Source organism: Grammomys surdaster, unplaced genomic scaffold (genome assembly GCF_004785775.1).
Source record: "Grammomys surdaster isolate TR1022 unplaced genomic scaffold, NIH_TR_1.0 373, whole genome shotgun sequence".
NCBI classification, from domain to species: Eukaryota; Metazoa; Chordata; class Mammalia; order Rodentia; family Muridae; genus Grammomys; species Grammomys surdaster.
Genome location: NW_021604792.1, coordinates 4045031 through 4068826, shown reverse-complemented (window position 1 = coordinate 4068826; position 23796 = coordinate 4045031). Strand labels below are relative to the sequence as shown.

Below are 23796 nucleotides of genomic sequence, written 5' to 3'. Positions count from 1 at the left end.
ATATGAAACCTCTTACATCCTATTTAATAAATTAAATGTATTTTCCTACATATAGTAGGAAACAAATGTCAAATGAAAGAAATGCCACAATGGTGGAGATGAGAAAACCATGTTGTTCTTGCCACAGAAGGTAACAGCCACTCAACACAGGCCTGTGGTTTCAACAGATATCAAGAGGCTTGAGGCATCTTGTTTCTGTTCTGTGTTGTACACAATGGCAAACACCTATATAGTATACACTAAATGGAGATGAACCTTCCTCAAGCTCTATCCAAATAACAACAAAATGTTCCAGAGGCATCCAAAGCTCTGAAGTATGATTCATATTTGATGACAAAAGATAGTAAGACATAAAATTCCAGCCTATAATACCTCCCAACTACATGGCAGATTCCTTAGGGCTAGTGTTTTCTGGGCATTTGAAAATAATAGTTTTTAATAATAACATGGATTAGTAATAAAAGGAGACTACTTCTGAATGAATGAGAAATGGGTTGAATAAAGAAATATAAGCAGTATTTTCATTAAAAATATGTTTTAGACTAGCTAGGCTTGGTGACACATGATTGAGACATTATCCCTTGGGAGGGAAGGATCAAGGTTAGACGAGACTATGCAGAAAGTTCTAGGCCAGTCTGTGTTTTGGAATAAGAACATCTCACTAAAACAAGCAAACACCAGCCCGTTCAACCCTACTCCAAATTATACATGCACCTCTTGACTTACTTCAGTTGAGAAGGGTAGATTCCATAACCACTGGGGTGGTTAGACATATGACCATTCATGCTGACGCTCACGCCTCTGTTATAAAAATAGAAAGGCACACAGGTCAAGGTAATAAACAAGTCAGGACATCTGGGTTTTACTGCCACAGTTATCCTAGAAAGGCAAACGTAAAGGTCTCCTCCCCCTTCGAGCACACAGGTTCACGGGAGGGAATACGTGAGCACATAAACAAAGACTCTCAGATGGTTTTGAAACTAGTATACAAACTATAAGCTAATTTAGCGAGTTAAACAGACACCTACGACAAAACTCCTAAACCATCCACATGAAGCGTGTGACTATTTTCTGCCTGTAGTAACTGTAAACTGTGTAAGATGTTAGCCTGTTACCTCATTATAAAAGTAACGTAGACTTGATATAATGAAAAAGTGAATAAAATAGAGAAAAGTACCCACAGGAAAACCAGACCTTTAAATATAACTATGGAGAGTTCATGCTTAGCCTGTGTGAGGCTCTGGGTTCAAGCCTTAGCACGGAAGTGATGTCAGATCCACTTCAATGTGACCAATCCAAAGCCTTGGCGATTGCTTCTCTGGGTCTGCGGTTTACCATGTATCTAGCTCTGTCTCCTTTTTCCTCTCCCTTCCTCCATAGTAATTTAACATCTTATTTGTTTCTCTAACACACTTCGATTCCTATTTTAAGACAGTATTTACTTATACATTTCTTTTATTTCTCATGAGAAAATAATTGTCAAAATCAATACCTACTATTAAGCTTCGGAAACTATTTTAAATGCATTTTTTAAATGGAACAGATTTCCCTCAAATGAGTGGGAGAGAAGGCTTAGCAGGTGGTGGTGGGGCACTGTTGGACACACTCAAGGACCAGAGTTCTATCTCTGGAACTCATAGTGGAAGAAGAGAGCTGACTTCCAAAAGATGACCTCTGATCCCCATGGAATGCTGTTGCATGCAGACATGTGTGAACAAACACACATGCCACATGCACACAATAGTAGGAAGAATAAGAATTAATAATATATAAATCCTTAAAAATTGCCTTCAAACAAGACAAATGAGCAAACCCTCTCATTATCTCTCCCTCTTTTCTAGATAGTTGATATGTTGCTGTTCTAACCAGTATCTACTCAGTCCTGGGTCCACGGTCCTCCCTGGCTTCTCTGTCACAAACCCACCCTGAATTCTGTCTTGTTTTTCTGGTTTTGTTTTCGGTGTCCTTTCAATTAATTTCTATTTCCAGTCAACCTTGAGGGAGGATACACATACCCCCTAGCTTTACTGTAAGACCAGGGTCCGGGTGGGAGATGCAGACAGTTCTTGAACACTGAGTTGTACCAGATACTAAGACAGGTACATGGACTCCTGTGGTGAACAAACGATATGGCCTCAGCCACACAGCCACAAGTCCGGGGATAAAAAAACAGATCCTTACTGGATAAATATAGAACTATAAAATGCAGTTGCTATTGTGAAGGTAAGTTTAGGGTTAGCATGGGAGTGTATAAGAAGGGAACATTTCAGATCAAAAGGACATTAAAGAAATCATCTCCAGGACTCAGTAATTTCTAGCCAATTCTTCCTCATTCATTCATCTTGGTTCAGTCAGTCACAAAGTCCTTGTGGAGCTCTTATTGACTCTCCTGAATAAATAGAAGCACATTATCAGATACTCCCCACAGTACAAACAAACCTTCCAAGTCCCTACAACAGCTGAAACTTCTCATTTGTTAGTTAGTTCTCAACTTCACCAGACTATTGGTTCTCAAAGGGCCTGGACTTTTGTTTGAGACTGCTGTTGTTCAAACACTCAGAGGACACTTGGTACTCAATAGATGTTCATTAAACAGTTGTCCAAGGCAAGAAAGAAGTCAGAGAAGCCTGAGTCCTTCTTTCTAAAGAGCATACGGTCTTAAAGGGACAGCATTAATTTCTACAGACGGATGTAAGTGATTAAGTCCTGGTTCGATGGGCTCCACTCAAAAGTCAGTAGAGTTTTGTGGAAGGAAAAGCCACATACACACTATTAGGAAGGACCGGTGCTTGACTTTGCTTTATAAACAAAGGTTAGAATTTATAGGTTTCCCCAAACACTAAAGTGAATTCCACCTTCCTGACTGCGTTTTCCAATTAGTCTACTGCTTGAAGACAAGAGGAACCAGGAAAGTGAGAGATGTGTCATCTCAATGCACACCAGTTACTTTGATTCACAAGCTGAATCCCTCTGAGGAAGTGAGCTCCACGGGGGACCCTGTGATAACAGTTTCCTACATGCAGCAAACCACAGAGGCCCCTCCCTTCTGGGAAGGGTGTCCTTAACATATGAAGCTGGGGGAGAGCCTTGAGCACCGGAGGCTGACACAGGGCACTACAGTAAACCTAAATAAGCAACAGGAAGGGGTGGTTTCTGTCCACTGGCCGCCGCTCTACCCTCACACATATCTCTCAGAAACACCACTGGAATTTACTGCCCTGTCCCACACACCTGCCCAGCTGTTCCTGCAGTGTTGCAGGTCTTCTGTCTGAATGGCACAAAAGCATCACATGTGGGTCGATTCTTCTGATTCCATTCATGAAGGAACCTTGGGTGCCTTAAAGTTGAAAAACCTTAGTTTTTTCATCTGCACCTCAGCTCCTGTATGAATTTGGTTCCAAGACCCAGACAAAGAGTTCACCCAAGAACTAAAAAGCAGCAGGATGCAGCTCCCCTAGGAATGAACACTCACCTTTGCACTTTGTGCTGCAGAGGGAGCTAAAGCCAGACCGTTCTTGCACAGCAAGCATGGGGACCCTAGTGAAGCCATGCGAGACAGCAGGACAAAGGGCGCATGTCCACAATCCCAGCACAGGGACAGTGAAAGAACCAGACCCCTGTGGCTTGCTTAGTACTAGGTAAAAGGTTAAATGGCTCTCAGAAAAACAAGGTACACAGTACTTGAAGAATGACATTTGAGGGTGATCTGTACCCTCTATCTGCACAAATGCAAACGCCCTCTGGGACACATAAATGTACTTGCACACATGTACACACACACACACACACACACACACACACACACACACACGAATATTCACGCCTGTACTAGGTGAGAAGGCTTCTTCTAAAATTGTACCTATGTGGCTGTTTCCGCTTCTATTGTCTGTCCCACACAACCTTGGCACAGGAGTAAGCCAATCAAGGAGGTGTTTACTGATTTTCATAATAGGAGCCCCCCCACCCCACACCACCCTCATCCCCTGCCAAGCTCTTAGTGATTTGGCAGTTTACAAAAGTCCTCAGTATCTCCCCCAGTTTGCTCACAGAAGACTCCAGAGTACCAGCTTGGTTGGTCCCTTCCATGTTGGGAATAGCAAGTCAGAGCTAGAGGGAACCGGCTGGGGGTGAGGTATTAGCCACACAAGACTCCCCCACTGTGTGGCTCCTGCAAGTGGCAAGTCAATTAAGCCTGTCAGAAACAGAGAGGATTCTTTTCTAAGCTCATGGGGCTGCTGCAAACATCAAGTGAGGTGGACAAAAGTTTCTTCAAAAGTTTTCTTTAGGAAAGAGAGAAAGAGAGAAAGGGAGAAGAAATGCTCTTTCACAGCAGGCTGGTTCATTCAGAATATAAATTAAACCCCGGGGCCTTGTGCTGATTTTGATCTGGTTTGCATTTCAAAACCGCAGCAGCTGGTTTTCATGAAAAGTGGTAGCCCCCGGGCATCCCCTCTCCCGTGTTCAGTTCTTCCTAGGAGCCTAATAAATGCGTGGTTTGTGTTCTGTTTTAAAAGAGCGATCTGTCCAAGTCGGAGAATGTTAGAGAAGGGGACAGAGAGATGTCAATTTGCTAAACTGGATTTCAAATATAGAAAGTCATCCCACTGGGCCGCTGTAGTCTCACTTGTCACTGTGGTCATGTGGCATTCCACACGGGGGCTTCAGATGTCTAAACATAGCCAGCACAGAACTCTCATCCCAAAGGAAACACCATGTTGCTGTTCTTCCTACCAGCTTTTAAAGATATGCGCAATCGAATGCCTAGGTGGCACCCAGCTGGAAGTACCAGTACCAGTACCGAAGGTGTTTCCATTGTCACTATCTATGTCAAGATATGGACTTGCAAGTGCAGTTAAGGATACCAGTTTCCTTCTCCTGGAGGGTACAGGGGAAAGCCATCACAATAGCTGCCAAGTGTCTGATTTAAGTAGACGCATGAAACATGTTTCTAAAGTCATGGCTGTTAGAACTTTCCTTGTGATTGCCAAGAGAAGACTGACAAGGGACAAATACAGAGAGCATCACTAAGGAAGTGGTGTTCCATCAGAGACACCACTCAGAGGAGAGAAACAGGGTTACGGTTAGATGAAACAGACAAGCTAAATTCATCGTAGAAAGGTGTCAGAATCCTAGATAGAAACAACAACAAATTCAGAGTTCCCCTCCTTCATTCTCGATTGCAGCTAGTGTTAGTTTTCAGTCATGACTCTGAAAAAAAAATCTCACCTACCCAATCTTGTTACTGATGATGCTAGTAGCTCTCAGCCCAGTGAGTATCCACACAGATGCCTTCTCTAAATGCCATGGCCTTCTTTGGTATTTGAAGTGCTTCCTTGGATTTGACAGGGGATCTTGGAGTATCTTGATTTCAATGTGATTAGATATGCCTATCTCAGTCAAAGATATAACTGAGGGGGGGGGGTCTGTCGTCAGTGTTTATGGTTTTAACTAAGACATAGAACAATGTCTATAAAAACTTTGGGGTTTTTTGGGGGGTGTTTGGTTGGTTTGGTTTTTGGTTTGTCTCTACTGAGTACTGAGATTAAAGGCATGTGCTACCTACTCCCCCACCAATTTCTACCAAAACTTTATGACTCCGCCTACCAACGGTTTTACTTTAAACTTAAAAGCAGAATCCTGGACTGGGAATACAGGGAAACTGAGAACTCAAGGTCTGTCTGAGCTCTAGACAGTTCAAGAACGGCCTGGACAGCATAGCAGTATTCTATCTTAAATAAAAAACTTACTTTAAAGGGTTAGGAGTATACGTTAGTGTTAGAGTGTTGGCCTAACACACACAAGTCTCTGGGTTTGGTCCTCAGCATAAAACAAACAAACAAACAAACAAACAAACAAACAACTTTAATTAAAGTCTACTTAAACTGTAGATAAATTGTGATAATAAAAATAAACCTTAAATATATAAAATCATTTTTGCTTTACAGGAGAGTTATAAAACACACTAGTCCAGGCAGCTCTGTTATATGCCATTGCCTTACTGTAAATGTTACATTAGCATACTGCTTGGTAAACGCCAGCCAACCAGGGTCAATTGCTCACTGAAAGCCAAAACCTGATTGTGCTATTGACCCCATGTCTCTGTAGTACTGTGTCATGCTTAGTCCTTATATGTCCTGGCTCCTGTAGACAGGTATCTCTCCCCTTCCTTTAGCTTTTGGACTCTATTAGACTCTTTGGATCTTCGAGAAATAGCTTATTATAAACTGCCTTAAGACAACACAGGCTCTTTCACTCGATTCTCTGTTAACAGAAGTATCTGTAGGCTAAGCTTCCCCTGACAAGTCTGAAGGCTTTCCCTGTCAAAGGACACACTTTCTCCAAATTTTCCCCTTCTTTTAGGGACAGCTGTCATTACACCGGGGTTCATATTGACAGTCTGACTTCGTCTTGACTATATTTGCAAAGCACCTATCCAAATGGCAACATATACATGCCAGCCTGTACCAACGACTCCTTTATGAGGAGTACTGCATTCAGAACATCCTGTAGAGCTCCCCTCAAGCACAGGAGACAGAGCTATGCGCCTTGGCTTTGTCTCATCACATCAACGATACTGATTGGTTACATCAGTCACGGGTCTTACCTGGGTTCCCACTGTTAAGTGGCTTCCCTCCTTCCAACTGTGTGGCTCTGGAAAGGGGCCACTCTGTGGATCAAAACAACAGGAAGTTACTCTCTTGCTTCCCAGGAAGATTCCACAACCCAAGGAGGGGCTGCCTTCACTGATTATTTAGAATCTTCTTCCGTGGGAGATTATTCTATTCTCACCCGTTTCTTTATTCTGTGTCTTTATTAATTAAGCGGAAATAAATGAATAAAAAAGGGCTCCAATTCATTGGCTGGAAACCCAATTATTTCTCTCCCGTGAAAGACCTATTTCAAGAGATTCAGAAAGGAACAGAGCTATACTTTAGTTCTGCACTCGGGACGGAATACCAATTTTCAAAAAGGGCAGTCAGGAGAACCAGGGCATGGGCAAGACCCAACCCTGAACAAAAGACCTCAGCAAGCACCACTGCGGGACGAGCAGAATTTTAAGAAGGAAGCTTCATCCAAGAAGTTCAACTCTCCCAGGAGTGAAAGATTCCTCTATTCAGACTCCTAAGGAGGCAGGTCACAGTGGTTGTCTTCAACCAGGAGAAGACGAAGCAGAGACTGTGTGACAATTCATTTTCCAGCCATACACATTTTGGGGACCAGCACTTAGGACTGAGAAATAGAGGGGAAAGTCACCCCGCTCACCACAACTCATACCCCAACCCTTTTTTCTCAATGTCTGCCTCCTGTTATCAACCTTGAAGGCTAGTATTCACTGGCCAGCCGTGAGGTCTACTACAGAGACTCCTCCAGCGACTTGCTCCATTGAGCAGTGCATATCATATGTCACCAGAGATCTCACGTGGCACATTTTTATCGTTAGGTGACACTTTCTCCCTGGCAGTGACATCGACGACATTTGTACAGTTCAACATTTTCCCTCAACAAAGGCAAACAGATACAGAGCTATCGGGGTCTGATGGACACATGGGGGCATGGAAAAGCAGGGATTTATGCTCTAAGAAGTTCTTAAGGAGACTGACAAGTCTGAACCCATATCCCATTCTGGTGTGTAAATGGATTCTAAGAGAGTAAGTGATAGGCCTTTACAGGCACAGTGAGAGGTACTCTAGCCACAGATGAGATATAACACTTTCGGCAGGACTGATCTTAGCACATGTTATTAACCTTCCAATGCTGTGACCCCTTAACACAATTACTCATGCTGAGGTGACCCCTAACCATAAAATAATTTGATATGTATTTCATAACTGTGATTTTGCTACTATTACGAAGCATCCTATAAATATCTGATAATGCAACTCCCCAAATGGATCACAACCCACAGGTTTAGACTCACACTTAGAGCAAGAGACAGTAGTGCTAAACACTGCACTGCAGGTAACTCATCTGTATCTTCAACTCGGTGTTTCACAAAGCGAGCGACATTTTTCCACCTCTATAGCCCACACTGACCTGAAATTCAGTATGTAGCCCAGGCTAATCCTGAACTCAATGCGACAGACATCCCTTAGCTGTTGGGATCACAGTCATGAGTCACATCATCTGGATTGCATGGCACATCCTTACAAGTGATGACAACCTACAAAGAGCTCCTGTCGCCTCTCTGAATTCTTTCCATTTACCTAAATCCTAAGTGTATTCCCCTAAGTTGATTTCAATTTAAAACTCTTATTCCTAGGCCACAGACTCCATTTGCCAAAGCAATGAAATTCCGTCTTTTTAAACCGTTAGTAAGGTTGTATAGAGTAGCCTAACGCAGATGTGCACATCACCCCAAAACACTTCTCATGTATCATATAAGAAGATGCTGTGTCCAGGTAGGGAGCTGCGGTCCCGTGGTGGAACACAGCATAGATTCCAGGTCCAGCTGCAAAACCAAAAGGAGAGAAGCCTCCATGGTTCAGACTCATCTCTTCCTGCCCGCCTTCCTGCTGAGATGCTGGATATCCTGAGAGAAAGGGTGGCCACCTACAACAGTCCGTCGCTGCTCAGCAGCACGGTGGTATCAGCGGTGATGCTGCAGGGGACTTGAGAATGAGTACCATGGGAGCAAATCACAGTCAGATCAAAACTGCGTGAGACTAAAGCAATCATGTCAGACACAACCAGACGCATCCCAACACTTGTTAGAAAGCTTTTGTGTTAGATACAGAAAATCCAGTATCTACTTTCCTCGGGGAATTTCATTCCTTCTGTAAAGACACTCTCTATCATGTATGATGTCTGGCCCTGTATTTTAATGTCATCTCCCCACTTGTGGTTTTTCTGTGTATCATTAATAACTTCCCCCTTATTTTCCACCTGAAATGTGAGGCTTTCTATTTTTTCTTTATTTCCTCAATTTTTTCTAAACATTTCCCTTGTACATAATAAAGGCTCTTGGAATAAGTGTCTGTTCTTACATTCTCCAATGTTTTTAATTTCCTAGCATCTTTATTCAACTTCCTGGATCACTTCTTTATCATAAAAAGATATTTCTGGTTGTCCAGTCATTATAACAACCCACGGGTTTCTCAGGTCCCCGTGGCTACTGGGTCTCTGAATTTTTATGGCCCTCATCTGCCATTTTCTGCAGTTTGGTAGTTTAAATATTAACTATTAGTTCATGGAAAGTTCAGGAGAAAAGTCACCTCCACTGTGAACCTGAGCCATTCAGGTGGACTATGAAATATGAGTCCAAGTTTATACTAAAATAAAGGTACCATAGCAACCAGTGTGGAAGGAACACAAAAACCGAAGGACATTTATGTCTGTCAGGGTCAGCTGATGTGCTGGACTGTCTTGTGTTATTATGTCAACAGGCACTGCTCTCAGACCCCAGGAAACATCCAAAGGGCACAATTGAGGGACTAGCCCAGTGACACAGGGCTGGTGGGTTATGAAGAACCTTCAGTTCCTGTTACTCTTCCAGGAACTAAGTCCTAGCTTTAACCCTGTCCCAGAAGCAGACACCTAAATGCAGCCTGAAATTTACCCTGGGGTACAGAACTGCTGAGTTACACATTTGATTATTAGCTGTGCCTTTGGTTTGCACTCTTGCTTGTGTTAGGTAAAGCCCACAGGAATGAAAACTTGGAAACCTTTCTTTTGAGTTAAGCCAAAACAAGCACGGAGACAGCTCTGCATTCACCTTAGATTCAGATTGCCAGCCAAAGTTCTATGAAAATCTTCTGGGGGCATTTACTTATTCATACAGTCATAACAATTGAAGAAAAGGTTAATTAAGGCCAGTAAGTTAGGATTTGTTGATCACGTTGTTGAAAGTGCCTTCTAAATATTTCTGTGCGCGGCCACAGGCTGATGCAACTTTAGCCTGGGGCTGAGAGGCTCCTTTCGTGCAGAGGGTGACGGTTGATGCTGAGACTCATATTTGGTCAGTGCTGAAATCTGTGACCAATGAGCACTGGGCCTCAAATGGGATGTGTCACACCCCACCCACCGTGCTCCACGGCACAGGAAAGACAGGGCAGAAGCGACCTAAGAGCTGAAGGATAGAGACGGGGTCATGAGATGCTGTCATTCAGATATGGCATGGCCAATGTAAATGGCTGTTAATGGTCACTGAAAGAAGGAGTGTCATTTTCTCAGGACTAATTGGGAAGAAGAGGTTCTGAGGGAAAGAAACGAGGTACCGCACAGTAATAGAGAGAACACATATAATATAATACATTCTCTCCCTCCCACCCTTTCTCTCTCCCTCCCTCCTTTCCTCCCTCCCTCCCTCTCTCTCCTTTCCCATGCCCCCCCCCTCTCTTTCTCTCTCTGTTTGTGTATTATATACATGTATATAAACACATGTTTTTGTTTATATATGAAAATGTATAGGGATCTAGACATAGTTCAGTGATTAAGAGTGCTTGCTACTTTTGCAGAAGCCCAGAGTTTGGTGTCTAGCACCCTTATGGGATGAGTAATAGTCACCTGTAACTCCAGGCTCCATACATGTAGCACCAAACATAACACACACAAACACACACACACACACACACACACACAGAGATAAAGGAAAAAAGAGAGAATAAAGTCTTTTGAGTTATGAACATTTTCTATTTGTTAACAAACAATAGTAACTCCAGATTTTATTGTGGGAAGGAAGACTTCTCCCCAAACTTCAAAGTTAACATGACAGCAGAAAACATCCATACACGACCTGAAGTAATCACAGGGTCCAGCTCACCACTTCATTAAACTAAACCCAATAATGCTCATTTATTTAGAATTTAAGTATGCCAGCCCCTGTGTCAAGCACTCAAATTGTGTTATTTTACGTAATTCTTACCAACTAAAAGAAGCCATTAAAATCTCTTATTGCCATTTTAATGATTCTGGGGCTTATAAAAGTTATTTATAAAATTTAAAAATAACTTGGCCATGATGTCAATCGTTATCCCTTAAGAGGGTTGCCCCAATTTATGCCTTTAAAGTGCTATTAAATACCAGTATTCCCTCCTCATCAGTGGCCAATCCAGTACTATGGCTAAAGCCAATAGCAAGAAGTTAAAGTCAAAGTGACCTTCATAAATCAGTACTCAAGATTCATCAAGCACTGAGCAGCACCAGCCAACCCAAGCCCTAACCCATTCTTTCATCAGATGTGCCCGTCTGAGTTCTATGGCCGCCTGAGGTTGCTAGTGAACTCTGGCCCTTTGCAAAAGCAACAAGTGCTCTTAACACTGAACCTTCTCCCTAGTCTGTGTTGTTGTTGGGTGGTGGGGGTGGTTGTTTTAGAAGGCAGAGTCTCACTCTGTAGCTCAGACTATCCTGGAACTCACTAGGCTGGTCTTGAACTCTCAACAAGTCTCTTCTCTCAGCCTCCTGAGTGGTGTGATTTCAGGTGTGAACTCTGACAGGCTCAGAGTTGAATCACTTGCATCAGAACCACTCACCACAGGAGCTGAGCACTCACAATGTAGAAAGCCAAGGTTCCCAAGGAACTGGGCTTTAGATTTTTACCAAATCAGCTTAAATTTAAACATAAATTGCTAATATGACTAATGCCTCCCATGAAGGTTAGGGTAGTTCTATGTGTTTATTCTGTAGGAGACAAAACAAGACACCAGACACACTGTGGTTTAGGTAAGTGTTCCCTAAAGACTGTGTGTATAGACAACACCATTGGCCTTTGGTGCTACTTGGAGGTAAGAACCTTTGAGAGGGATGAGATAGAAGGAAACTGGGCCATTGGGGTCATGACCTGACAATGTGGGACCTGCCCTTTCCCTCTGTTCCCAGTTGGTATGGTGTGGTGGTTTACATATGCTTGACCCACAGGGAATGGCACTATTAGGAGGTGTGGTTTTAATGGAGGAAGTGCAACCTTATTAGAGGAAGTGTGTCACTGTGGAGGCAGAGCTTTGAGGTCTCATACATATGCTCACGTCTGGCCAGTGTGATCCAATGCCTCCTCCTGGCTGCCTCTGGATCAAGGTGTAGAACTCTTGGCTCTTATAGTACCATGCCTGCCTGCACGCTGCCATGCTTCATGCCATGATGATAATGGACTGAATCTCTGAAACTGTAAGCCAGCCACAATTAAATGTTTTCCTTCATAAGAGTTACCTTGGTCATGGTGTCCCTTCACAGCAATGAAACTCTAATAAAACACATGGAAATGGTCATTTCCTGCCACATGCTTCCAGGAAACCACTGGGGACTACATCGCCTTGGTGGGTGATCTTGATTTAGGATCACCTGGGAGACGTGCCTCTCACTGTATCTGTGAGGGCATTTCTAGAGAAGCTTACCTGAGGCTGTCCCACCCTGAACCCATGTGGCACTATGCCACGGACTCCGGTCCCTACTAAACAAAAAGGAGAGGGTGCACTGAGAACCAGCCACTTCTCTTCTCTGCTTCCTGACAGCAGATGCAGTGTGACTAGCTGCCTCCAGTCCCTGCTCCCCCACCTTCCTCACATGATGGACAGCACCTTCAAACTGTGAGTCAAAATAAATCCTTCCAAGCTTTAGTCGTTTTGGTCACAGCAATGCAAAACCTAACTAATGTAAGTACCATTGGGCCACAAGACCTAGAGACAACTTAGCATGGACTGAAACCATGGGCCAAGGACAACCTTTCTTGCTTATAAGTTGAGTCCCTTAAGTCCTATGTCACAATTATGAAAAATTCCCTAGTACAGTTCCTATCTTCATGAGACTCTATCAGGAGAGCAGCATAAAATACATAAACTAACACAGAATATACAAAGTCTTATTTTCTTAGAAGAAAAAAAATTATGAAAGTTATCCTTGATAAGGCCATATGAATGCATAGCGACTCCCACCTGTTTATGCTCTTTAAAAAAATACAGGAGATTGAGATCGGAATTCTGATAACGTTACTTCAGAATTTCCACATTTCATATTCAGGATAAGCAGCATAAAGAATCTATATATTTGTTATGTTTTTGAGGTTTCTCGCCTGGTGTACAAAAATTAAACTCCGCTGTCAAAGAAACGTATGCAAAATTAAGATCAAGGACACCATTATGATTTCGGGTGTTTGTCTGAAAATAAGAAACTAGAGGAAAGTGAACAGAGATGGGAAATCATACAAAAAGCTAGTGTAAATTATGGAATATTAACATTGAGTACATCAGCTTTAAGCGCCTGCATCTGACGAATCAGGAAACCGGAGACAATCGAGCCCCTGTTCCCCTCGGGCAGAAATGGGACTGTTTTTCATGGCAGCATGTCCACTCTGAAGCCAGTGTCAATTCATAAGCTCTGAAGAAATATTTGCCAGAAATTACATTCTTAAACCTGAGCACCTGGAATTAACAGAGCAAAACCACAACACTCTGTAGTCCTTTAAAAGATGAAAAATAAAAGTGTTTGGATCTGTGAGAAGGAAAGGCACCAAAAACATGGGCTGCTCCAAGGTCACATGTAGATTTCATGCATGGGGTTCGGGCGACCTACTAGGGTGAGCAGGCTCTGCAGCAGGAAGAGGGAACCTGGGAAGTATCTCCAGGCAAGTCCTTCTTTCTCTCCATGCCCATAATTCCCTTCTCTAGGCTACTGAGAAAAAACCAAAAGATAAAAAACTTGGGAAGAAATGTATAACATTCTAGATAAAATAAGGAATCTAAGAATAAGAAGTCAGGGCTGGAGAGATGGCTCAGCAGTTGAGAGCACTGACTGCTCCTGTAGAGAACCTGGGCTTAATTCCCAGTACCCACAAGGTGGCTCACAACCATCAGTAACTCCAACTCCAAGAGATGCGATGCCCTCTTCTGACCTCTGTGGGTACCCGTACACATGTGTTACACTCCAATATAGACACATACATACATATACATAATTAAAACAAAATAAATATTTAAAAAGCAATAAGTCATTTTTAAAAAGAATTACAAGTTGTCAACTTTTCTAAACAAAAATCCTTCTAAATGAATTCCAAGTCTCTGCTAAATGAACTGGGTACTGTTTAGTCAGAAAACTGTCTGATTTTCAGCCAAATGGGTTTATAAAATTAATATACTAAGGGGACTAAACTTTATAAGTGTTGTGAACAAAAGTAACACTGAAAGAGGAAGAGGAGGTGGTAGTGGTGGAGGAGGAGGAGGAGGGGAGGAGGAGGAAGGGGGGGGCAGGAGAAGGAGCAGGAAGAGGAAGAAGATCCTTCACTTCTATGATCATCTGCCAAGATCACAGTAACCCCATGAAGTAGGAACATCACTGCCGGACCCAGCAGGTAAATTTGGCTTTTAGTAACAGCCCCAGGCCTGGAGTTACTAATAAGTACTGGAAGTGGAATAAGCTCCACCAGTCTGTCACATAGAGGAATATAATAAGAGTTTGATACACTGATTATACACGAGATTCCACAGATTTCCTGTAAAGGGTCTGATGATCCAGCTTTACCGATAAGCAGTAAAGCAGAGCTCTGTGTGGTATAAGCTTATGTCACAGGGATAAGGGGCACTGAGGATGGCTGAAAAGAGAATGCAGATGAAGGCAGGCGTGGTTCAGGATGAAGAACGTGGACCCTGGGATTTCACAAGAGCAAGAGTTCTGAAAAGTCACAATGTCATCATGATCTTGCCTTGGCTTCTACTCCCAGCTTTCCAGTGGCACACTTGACAAAGCACGGGGACAAATGACTGATTCTGAGCAATGTGTGTATTTTAAACATTTATCATAGCAGCTAAATGAGGTAAAACAGCCATAGATCCACGGTTACCAAAACTGCTGCTCTGAAAATTATTTCCACGAATCACTTGACTAAATTACATTTTTAACACTTCTCTCAATTTGGTGGTACTATGTATGTATGTATGTATGTATGTATATATGTATGTATATGTATATATGTGTGTGTGTGTATATATGTGTGTGTGTGTATATATGTGTGTGTGTGTATGTGTGCACATGTGTATATGTATGTGTGCATGTGTTTGTATCTGTGTGGATGTGTCTATGTGTGTGTTCATGTGTATATGTATGTGCATGTGTATGAGTGTGAGTGTGTACTGTGGATCTGCCAGGAGGTGAAACCTAGCAGGCAGGAGTAGATGCCTAAGGACATGCATCTGAAAGCTGTTATTGGTCCGGTTCTAGCCTTTCTCTCAGCTTCCTGGCCCTCCTTGATATGAACAGTCTCCACCACAGACTCCCACACTGGATTGTTCCTGCATGCCTTCTCAGTGTGGACAGAAAACCTTTGAAACTCTGAGCCAAAGTAAGCCTTTCATCCTGTAAGTAGTTTCAGTGGGATATCCCAATCTCCAAGGCTCAGAAGTAACTAACACACCCCTGCGATTATATCCTCTCCAGTTCTCTTCACTGTTTGGTGACACGTGTCATCCTGGCAGAACCCCGAATGTGAAGATGTGCTGGACCTTTACAGGGGACATTTCAGACACCCGTGTGACGTGGGGTTGCACTGGGGTTAGGAAGAATGTGGGAGGAGGAAGCCAACACTAAAGCTGGTTTGTCAGTGTGCTCCTATCTCTGCTCTTGGATGCCGTCGCATACACTCACAGGTTTCCAGTTAGTATGATCAAACGGGATGCTGGGGCCTCTGAAAGGGTGCAGTAGAGCCTTACACTTCCGTAGGTCTAGCAGAAGCCACAGCCTACCTGCACAGACTACCTGCCAGCACAGAGGAGGGTAAAGCATGGTGGAGAAGGTGTGTATGTATGTCCACTTATCTCTGGAGTGAGGGGAAACACTGAAAGATGAGTTCTTCCCTTGGGTCTCCACAAAGCCTGCCTGTTACACAAGGCCTGTGGCTACTGGAGATGCTGTCTTTTGTTTTGTAAAACCCTCGCTCCTTGGCAGACCTGAGAATCACACAGCACCATTCTTAAGTCCTTAGCTGAGAACTCAATGCTCTGCCAAGGGCTGAACTATTCCATTCCAGGATGATAAAGTGGAAATTTTTCTAGGAAAACAAACCAGCGTTCGGATTTTTATAAGATACAAGGGACTTGGTTTATAAGAATGGTGCTTAATCTCAGAAGAAACTGTTGAAACCTCAGAGAAGCCCAGGGACACCAGCAGCCAGCAGAGTCCCTGCCTGGGCAGAAACAAGGTGAGGGGTGTGGAGGGAGGGGGAAACCTACAGTGACTGCACTGGAAAGAAAAACCAATGCCTTCAGCTAACCCAAGCCCAAGTGCTTGAGATTAAAATAAGAAAAATTATGTATCTACTGGTGCGCATGAAAAGAACAGGCATATCACTACCTATAAAACCCCAAGCCTACCTGGTGGGCTTTGCAGACCTTACAAGGGCTCAGATTACAGCAGTTTACTCTCAGAACAGAAGCATGGCTCCATTGCTCTTTCCTGGGACAGTGCTGGGAGACCAGAGCCAGGCTTGCTGGAGCACACCTTTGAACCCAGCACTTGGGAGGCAGAGGCAGGTAGGTCTCTCTGAGCACAGGATCAGCCTGGTCTACATGGCAAGTTCCAGAGAGCTTTGTATCTTCTGAAGCCGGAGTTTCAGGCAGTTGTGAGCTGCCCAGTGTGGGTGCTGGAGATCAAACTCAGGTCTTCCTGAAGTGAAAGAACTCTTATCAGCCTCCGAGCCATCTCCCCACCTGCCTCCATCTCTCTTTTAAAGGTTTCCCTATGGATAGTAAGGGCATCTAACTGTTCTCCTTCCGATCTACAACAAAACCTTCTCCTCAGCCATACCTTGGAGCATACATTGTTTTCTCATTCAGTAACCATACAGCATGAAGTTAGTGGTTTTTATATTTTTGGTTGTGAGTTTTGCCTTTAACGGCTGAGCCATCTCTCTAGCCCGAAGTGTTTTAAATGTTGCAGTGAAGACTTTCTTATCACCTATACAAATCTTGAATGTGGTAGACTGGTACATACAGTCTTTTGAAAAATAATTCCCTTGCTGTCTAAGTGTTAGAGGTAAACAGGGTTGTGTGTGTGTGTTTGTGTGTGTGTGTCTGTGTATGTATGTATGTTTGTGTGTCTGCCTGTGTGTGTCTGTGTGTGTTTATGTGTATGTGTGTGTTTGTATGTGTGAATATGTGTGTTTGTGTGTATGTGTGTGTTTGTGTGTATGTGTGTGTTTGTGTGTGTTTGTGTGTATGTGTGTGTGTTTGTGTGTGTGTATTTGTGTGTGTGTGTTTGTGTGTATGTGTGTTTGTGTGTGTGTTTGTGTGTGTGTGTGTTTGTGTGTATATGTGTGTATGTGTTTGTGTGTGTGTGTTTGTGTGTGTGTGTATAAGTGACCAAAATAAATGCTACTACCAATTTTCCTCCAAATTCTACACTAGTAGCTGATTCATGTCTCCCCTTCTTGAAGCAAAAGTGTCATGGAGGAGAAACTAGTTTATGAGGTATAGAATTAATTGAGATTTTTTTTAAAGACCTCACTGAGCCACACTCACTAAGACACTCCGTGTGAGTGCACACACTAACAAAGCTTACTGTCAGCATGGTACGAGGTCAACGCCGATGGAACATTCAATTGGAAAAGCAGAACTCTGGGTGAAAGTCAAGCTTGTTTCCAGCAAGTCCGAGACTGACTCAGAGGAAAAGTGCCGTCCGCTGACTCACTCGCCCACTTCCTGAAACACCCAGTGTTTTTCTTGGAAGGGAATCCGCACACCAGCATCCCTCTCCAGTTCTGATTAGACAACATAGAACCTAACACTAAACGGCCAAAACCACGTGAACTCCCCAAAGCTAGCTCTCAAAGCAGAGAATATTCCATACACAGGCAATACCTGGTTCCGAGGGTAAAGACGTTCAGTCAAACACATATGGTCAAGGGATACAAGAGGAAGCACGCCGCCAGGCCCTCACATGCTTCCCTCTCTACATAATTTCTCATGGATAAAGAAACTATAAGCCCATATAGTTTTTCTCACCAAAACTAAAAATGCTTTCAGCTCCAAAAAATTTAACTCTTTTGTTGGGGAAGGTATATGTGTATATAGGTGTGTGTGTGTGTGTGTGTGTGTGTGTTTGTACACGCGCGCGTTTGTCTATGAGTCCGTGTCTCTGTCTGTGTGAAGGGAAAGCAGGTTTTCAACAGGCCTGGAGTTCATTAAGTAGTCTGAGCTGACCAGCCAGTAGGCTTGAGGGATCCACCTATCCCTAGCTCCAGAGCACTGGGATTCCAAGCACACACCGCGCCCAGTCTGTTTTTAACATGGGTTCTTGGCATCAGACTGAGATCTCTGCAAGAACTTAGCCAAATGAGCTATCTCCTCAGACACCCCAAAACATTTGGCTTTATTTTCTAAGCAAGTGTTTTCTCCTCTCTGAATCAACCGTGTAACACCAACGCTTAAGAGCCATTTACAGAAACAACAAAAGACATGTGTGAAAATCCACAGGTGTGCCAAACATTGCTATGAAATCTTTGCCTGTTTCAGTATGGTTGATAATCACAAATCCTTTAAAGAGGCATGTGCCAGTATCTCTATTTACAGGAAACTAAGGCACATGTTAAAGAAATACCTGATCCGCCATCACCCAGGTTAAACACAGTTGAAGACTTCAACACAAGCAAATAAATCCAAATCTCCAAGCCCTGAGTCTCCAAGTCTGTCCTGGTCTATGAGCCTCACCTTTTAGAATAGCTAGGATGTTAAGACCATGTTTCCCCTCCCACCACACACACACGCACACACACACACACACACACATACACACTCACAAAAGCCTAGATCCACTTGTTTCTTTCAGACACTTGTATAAAAATCCCTGTGTGACTTTTCTGTCAGTAGGAATTGAGTCCTTCTGGAGTATTTCATTGTTCAGCCAAATGGATAGCAGCCTCACTTGTTTTGCGAGTTCCATATATTGGCAATATCACACAGATCTATTAAAAACCTCTAGCAGGATCCTGTCCTCCACAGGGCCCTTGGGGAAGAAAAATACACATAACATTTCCGTCTTCAGAATAACAAGCAATTATACAGGATCGTGCTGTTTGTTTCCTCTTGAGTAATCCACCCTGGAAAGAGTTCAGACATCTGAGCCCTCTAGAATTTCACTTTCAGCAAGAAGACTATCCTCTTACACACAAGTCAGCAGCCGAGAAGCCTGCTCTATCTGTAACAAGTCCTCGGGAATTAGCTTACGTATTATATGATTATGTGTTTCTAGTACCAAAGAAGTGAGAACTTCCGAGGAGGTGAGACAGAATAATACATGCACCGAAATACACCAAGGCACTGTGACCTTCAGATGAATGCAGAAAAGGAAGTATAATGGGCACGAATTTATCCATGGTGGAGCCTTCATAGCGGTAGACGAAGAAAACCTTCTTCCCAGTCGGAGGTACTAAATATGTAAATGTACACACTTGGCAGCCAGCATGCCTGGTGTGATTCTAGGGCCAACAGAGTGTCACCCGTTTCCTTAAAACATATCAATTACCCAAGCTGTACAGTGGATGCAAATGTACTTATGGAAATGAATCCATCCTTTCAAGTTAAACATTTGTGGTCCCCCAGAAACTGCTATTAAACCATAAATGCTCCTGAGAGCAATAACATATTATGCTATAAACATGTAAGTAAGAATTATCAGATAATCCCACCAGAATAGGAGGACTCTAGGGGCTCCGATGTCTATGGAGCCAGTGTCCCCAGAAACAGAAGAAATATGCTTCCAACAGATGCAGGAGTGAGCTACTGAAAAAGAGAAAAAAAAACGCCTGTTTGATATTCTCAACTACACGCAGCAGCTAAATCCTGCTGAAAATGTGAAAGAAATAGCAGCTTATGCATGGGATGGTTGTTTTCTAGAGGGGAACATACGATGTGGCGCCCAGAACCATCTCATTTAAGGGAAACGTATGGCCTACGAGACGTACCCTGCATGAAGGCACACAGGGCAAACACGATTTATTCACTGCCTGCAGGAACATTTGGGACAGCAAAGCAGACGTGCAAACAGCTAAGTGGAACACAGGTTAGTAATGCTGTTGTTGTAATACCAGCAACAACCTATGGAAATGTCTTCCCAGAAGCAGCTGTCAGAGCAATATCCTATGGGAAGCTAGTGTTGGACGGCACAGCAGTAGACCCACTGACATGGATGTGGGCAGTCCCGGGCATCCCAGACATGTCCCAAACATTTATTCAGTGTGGCTTCGACAGTGACTGGTACAGAGAGAAGAATGGGAACGCCTAATGACAGATCGTGAGGGGCCTCACGGAGCATCTGGGGAACATCTTTGGAAATGTTAAGTCCAACGACAAGTATCTATTTATAAAATTAGAGTTTAAGAAAATATCCATGGGAGCATTTTCCGGAGTGTGTGTGGAGGGATTGTTTCCAGTGCTCAGAGTTCACTAATTTTGAGATAATTTTATCCGATTCTTTCATTTTGGTGAGAGCATCTATAAAAGCACCCCTATGCTATTTCCATAGTGACAAACTGATTCTTAGCCACCCTTTAAGAATCTGGTGACAGAGACTGGGAGAAGAGGCAAGCCCGTTACCTACTTGCTATACCAGCATGAGGATGTGAGTTCAGATCCCCAGCACCCATGTAAGAGCTGGGCGTGGCTGTGTGTGCCTGTTGCTCCAGTGATGCATGTGTAGAGGCAGGTGAGTTCCTGAGTTCACTGGCCACGCAGCCTGACCAAAAAGATGAGCTTTGAGTTCAGTGAGATCCTAATTCAGAGACTGACTGCCTTCTGTGGTCCATATGCACGCACACACGTGTGCACACAAACACAGTCCTATCACACACACACACAAGAACAACAGGACACCATGTATGGCAGTGCATACCTGCAATCCCAGCACTCAGAAGGCTGAGGTAGGAGGATGGCTCTAGTTTGAGGCCAGCCTAGGACTCATAATGAGTTCAAGTCCAGCTTGAAGTACATCACAGTTCAACCCTGTCTCAAAAAAAACAAAAAATAACAACAACAAAAAACCCAAGCAAACAAACAAAAAACAAACAAAAACAAAAAACTAAAGTGACTGAATAAAAGAAACACTGAGGACATTGAGAATATATTTTCTTTCCTTTTGTCTCAAATTGGTTTGCCTTTTCTTCTAAATTAACTCCCATTTCCTTTTCCTTAATTTTTCGCAATCCACATTTAACCACTATTTTGTGGCAACTGTCTTCTAAACTAGTCCTTCTCGTGGCTGCTCAATTTTATTGCACAGATTTGGAACACACCCAACCCTCTTGTCCTTCTTGACAAAATCCTCGGTGAGCCCAGGCCTCCAGATGGGATGGTGATGAAATCATCCTAACTCAGCTCCCACTTGTTTTTTGAAAAGAGCAGCAGTCCTGACAGCTCCATTGCAGCTTGACGTACCTCTAACCTGGGCTCACCATTGCTGGTTGCTGTCTGGGTGTCAGGGAGCAGCCAGGGGGCCCAGGGTGATGGGTTCTAGTGATAGCCCCCTCCTCTAGCAGCTGGCTAATGAACAGAGTGGCCACACTCATCCTGTCTCTGATTTGTTCCTGACAATGTAATAATACTGACTCCAGTTCCATCTAGGGGCAGATCCAGAGCAACCCAGATCACTCTGTGTTTGGTTCCCTGACTTTTCTAAGCCTCCTGTCTCCAGGTCAAACACCACCCAAGACGCTTAAAAAAGCAGCAAAGGTTTAGGAGGTTATTGCAAGCACCCTACGTACCTGAAGCTGTCATCTCAGGTAAAGGAACGAGTCTGGCTTCCAAGAAGAAGAGCAGTATTCTCAAATCAAGCCCTGTATTCAGGATTACACCAGGAATCCCCCAGAAAATGCTCACTTTTTCCTGTCCTTTCAATAAGCCTTGATGGATGTTTACTCCTTCGAAGCAGAGACTGTATTTCCAACAGTGGACGTACAATAAAAAACACAAGCGGAACTCCTGTCCTGTGACGTGAGAGGCACAGTGATGGTTGCTGTGGTATCTCCTTAGCCACACCAGGTCTCCTGGAGAACTAGCTGCCCTGCCTAGAACAGTCACCCACTTCAGCTCTGCCTCCCTAATTCCTGAGTCTCAGCTTAAAAGGCCCTCCTTCGAAAGCTCCTCCCTGACTGGAGTCTCTCCTTTTTAAGCAACGTATAGTCATCTTCTTACATTTTATAGGTAAATGGTATATTTTTAATGTCTGCTTTTTCAAATATAAACACGTACCTCATTACTTTTGATTGAACTGGAATACTTTTTTTTAGTTTATTCCTTTAAATTGATTTTATTTTATATGCATGGGTGCGAATCTGTCTACAGTGTGTGTGTCTGGGACACACGGAGACCAGAAGAGGGTGTCAGGTTCCTAGAACTAGAGTTACAGGGTGTGGTTAGCTGCCATGTAGGTGCTGGGACTCGAACTCGGGTCTCTGCAAGAGCAGCTGATAGTTAATAACCTACCTAAAATGTATAACGAAACAAATAATAAATTAAAAGAAAATATACCAAGGTGTATACCAAGGTAACACATGCTTCCAAACACCATACTAGGCTGCCCGGCATTCATTCATTCATTCATTCATTCATTCATTCATTCATTTGTTTATTGAGTAGGTGACTGAGTGTCTGCATGTATATACATGAACCACATGTTTGAAGTGCCCCTGGAGGTCAGCAGAGAGGGGCATTGGGATCGTGGAACTGGAGCTACAGAGGGTTGCTTGTCATCTGTGACCCAAACAGACCAGGTCATATGTAAGATCAGTGAAAGGTCTTAGTGGCTGTGCTATCTCTCCAACCATAAAAACAAAACAACAACAACAAAAATAAAAATAAAACAAACAAAAAAACTTTAATAAAAATTAAACTAGTCTCTGTAACTTTCTAGTTCATAAACCTTTTAGGTTTTCCTCACTCTTTTGTACTATCATTTACCCTAAAAAAACATCATACAGCTTGATAAAAGTGTTTCTTTGCAGCCATATGCTATAAGCTTTACCTATAGATTTTTTTTTCAATTTTGGAATGAATATCTTCTTTATTTAAAACACCGGGGGAGGGGTGAAGTTCCAATATCACTTCCTTCTCTCTGTCCTTTACATCTTGTCCCCTTAAATGTCTTGATGGACAGCAACAGGCATGGGACTATCTGTCCCATGAGGGCAGAGCCTTCATCTAGGTCGCTCCTGAGAACCTGCCAGAGGCTGCCTTACTGTTCACACTTTTTACACACACATAAAGCAAAGGTGTGCCCTCCACAGTAAACTGAGAGGTCGAATATAGATACAGAATACAGCTGACAGTCATTTGATAACAGCCCCCCTGCTTTGTAGCCCATCACCTACACAGCACTATTTATGTGTTTTCATTTTTTTTTTTCTTGAGACAGAGTCTGGCTATGTAGCCCAGGCTGGCCTCAGATCTTTGGCAATCCTCCTGCCTCACCCACATCAAATTATGGGAGAACACCACAGGCCTATATGACTGGCAGTGTGTCAGGCTTGCTCACACCACTGTCACTGCAGCTTGAGCTCCAGGCTATACTGGGACTCGATGACAGGACCATTCAGCCCCACCATAACCTTCTGGGAGCATAATTGTCTGTGTGACACATGACAAAGCCCCGGATGGCCCTGCCACATCCTCCTTAGCTTCCTGCTTTCCCCTCAGATTTTCTGGGTCTGATATTAATCCAGACTTACAGCACAGACAGCTTAGGTGAGGGGCCTTGGGTCCCCCATCACAGTCACCTTAACAGTGGGTGTGACCATCCAGTCAGACTTTCTGCTCAGCGAGAAGCCGCTCTTCTGCAGGCTTGTAAACCCATCCCCTCCCACCTCTACAACCCAAACCCATCCCCTCCCAC

At 43.5% G+C, this 23796-nt stretch overlaps 1 protein-coding gene across 3 annotated transcripts in view; it reads right to left on the bottom strand.

The window, feature by feature from the left end:
• Eps8 (epidermal growth factor receptor pathway substrate 8) overlaps positions 1 to 23796 on the bottom strand; it is a 108254-nt gene that overhangs the window by 57762 nt on the left and 26696 nt on the right. For 2 of the 3 annotated variants that reach the window (XM_028780956.1, XM_028780957.1), the window contains exons 2-3: positions 6605 to 6667; positions 727 to 801 (exon numbers count right to left, since the gene is read on the bottom strand). In XM_028780956.1, the coding sequence (XP_028636789.1) occupies positions 727 to 785 (59 nt within the window). In that variant the 5' untranslated portion in view covers positions 786 to 801; positions 6605 to 6667. The remainder of the gene's footprint in view (positions 1 to 726; positions 802 to 6604; positions 6668 to 23796) is intronic. The other variant, XM_028780958.1, reaches the window with a different exon arrangement.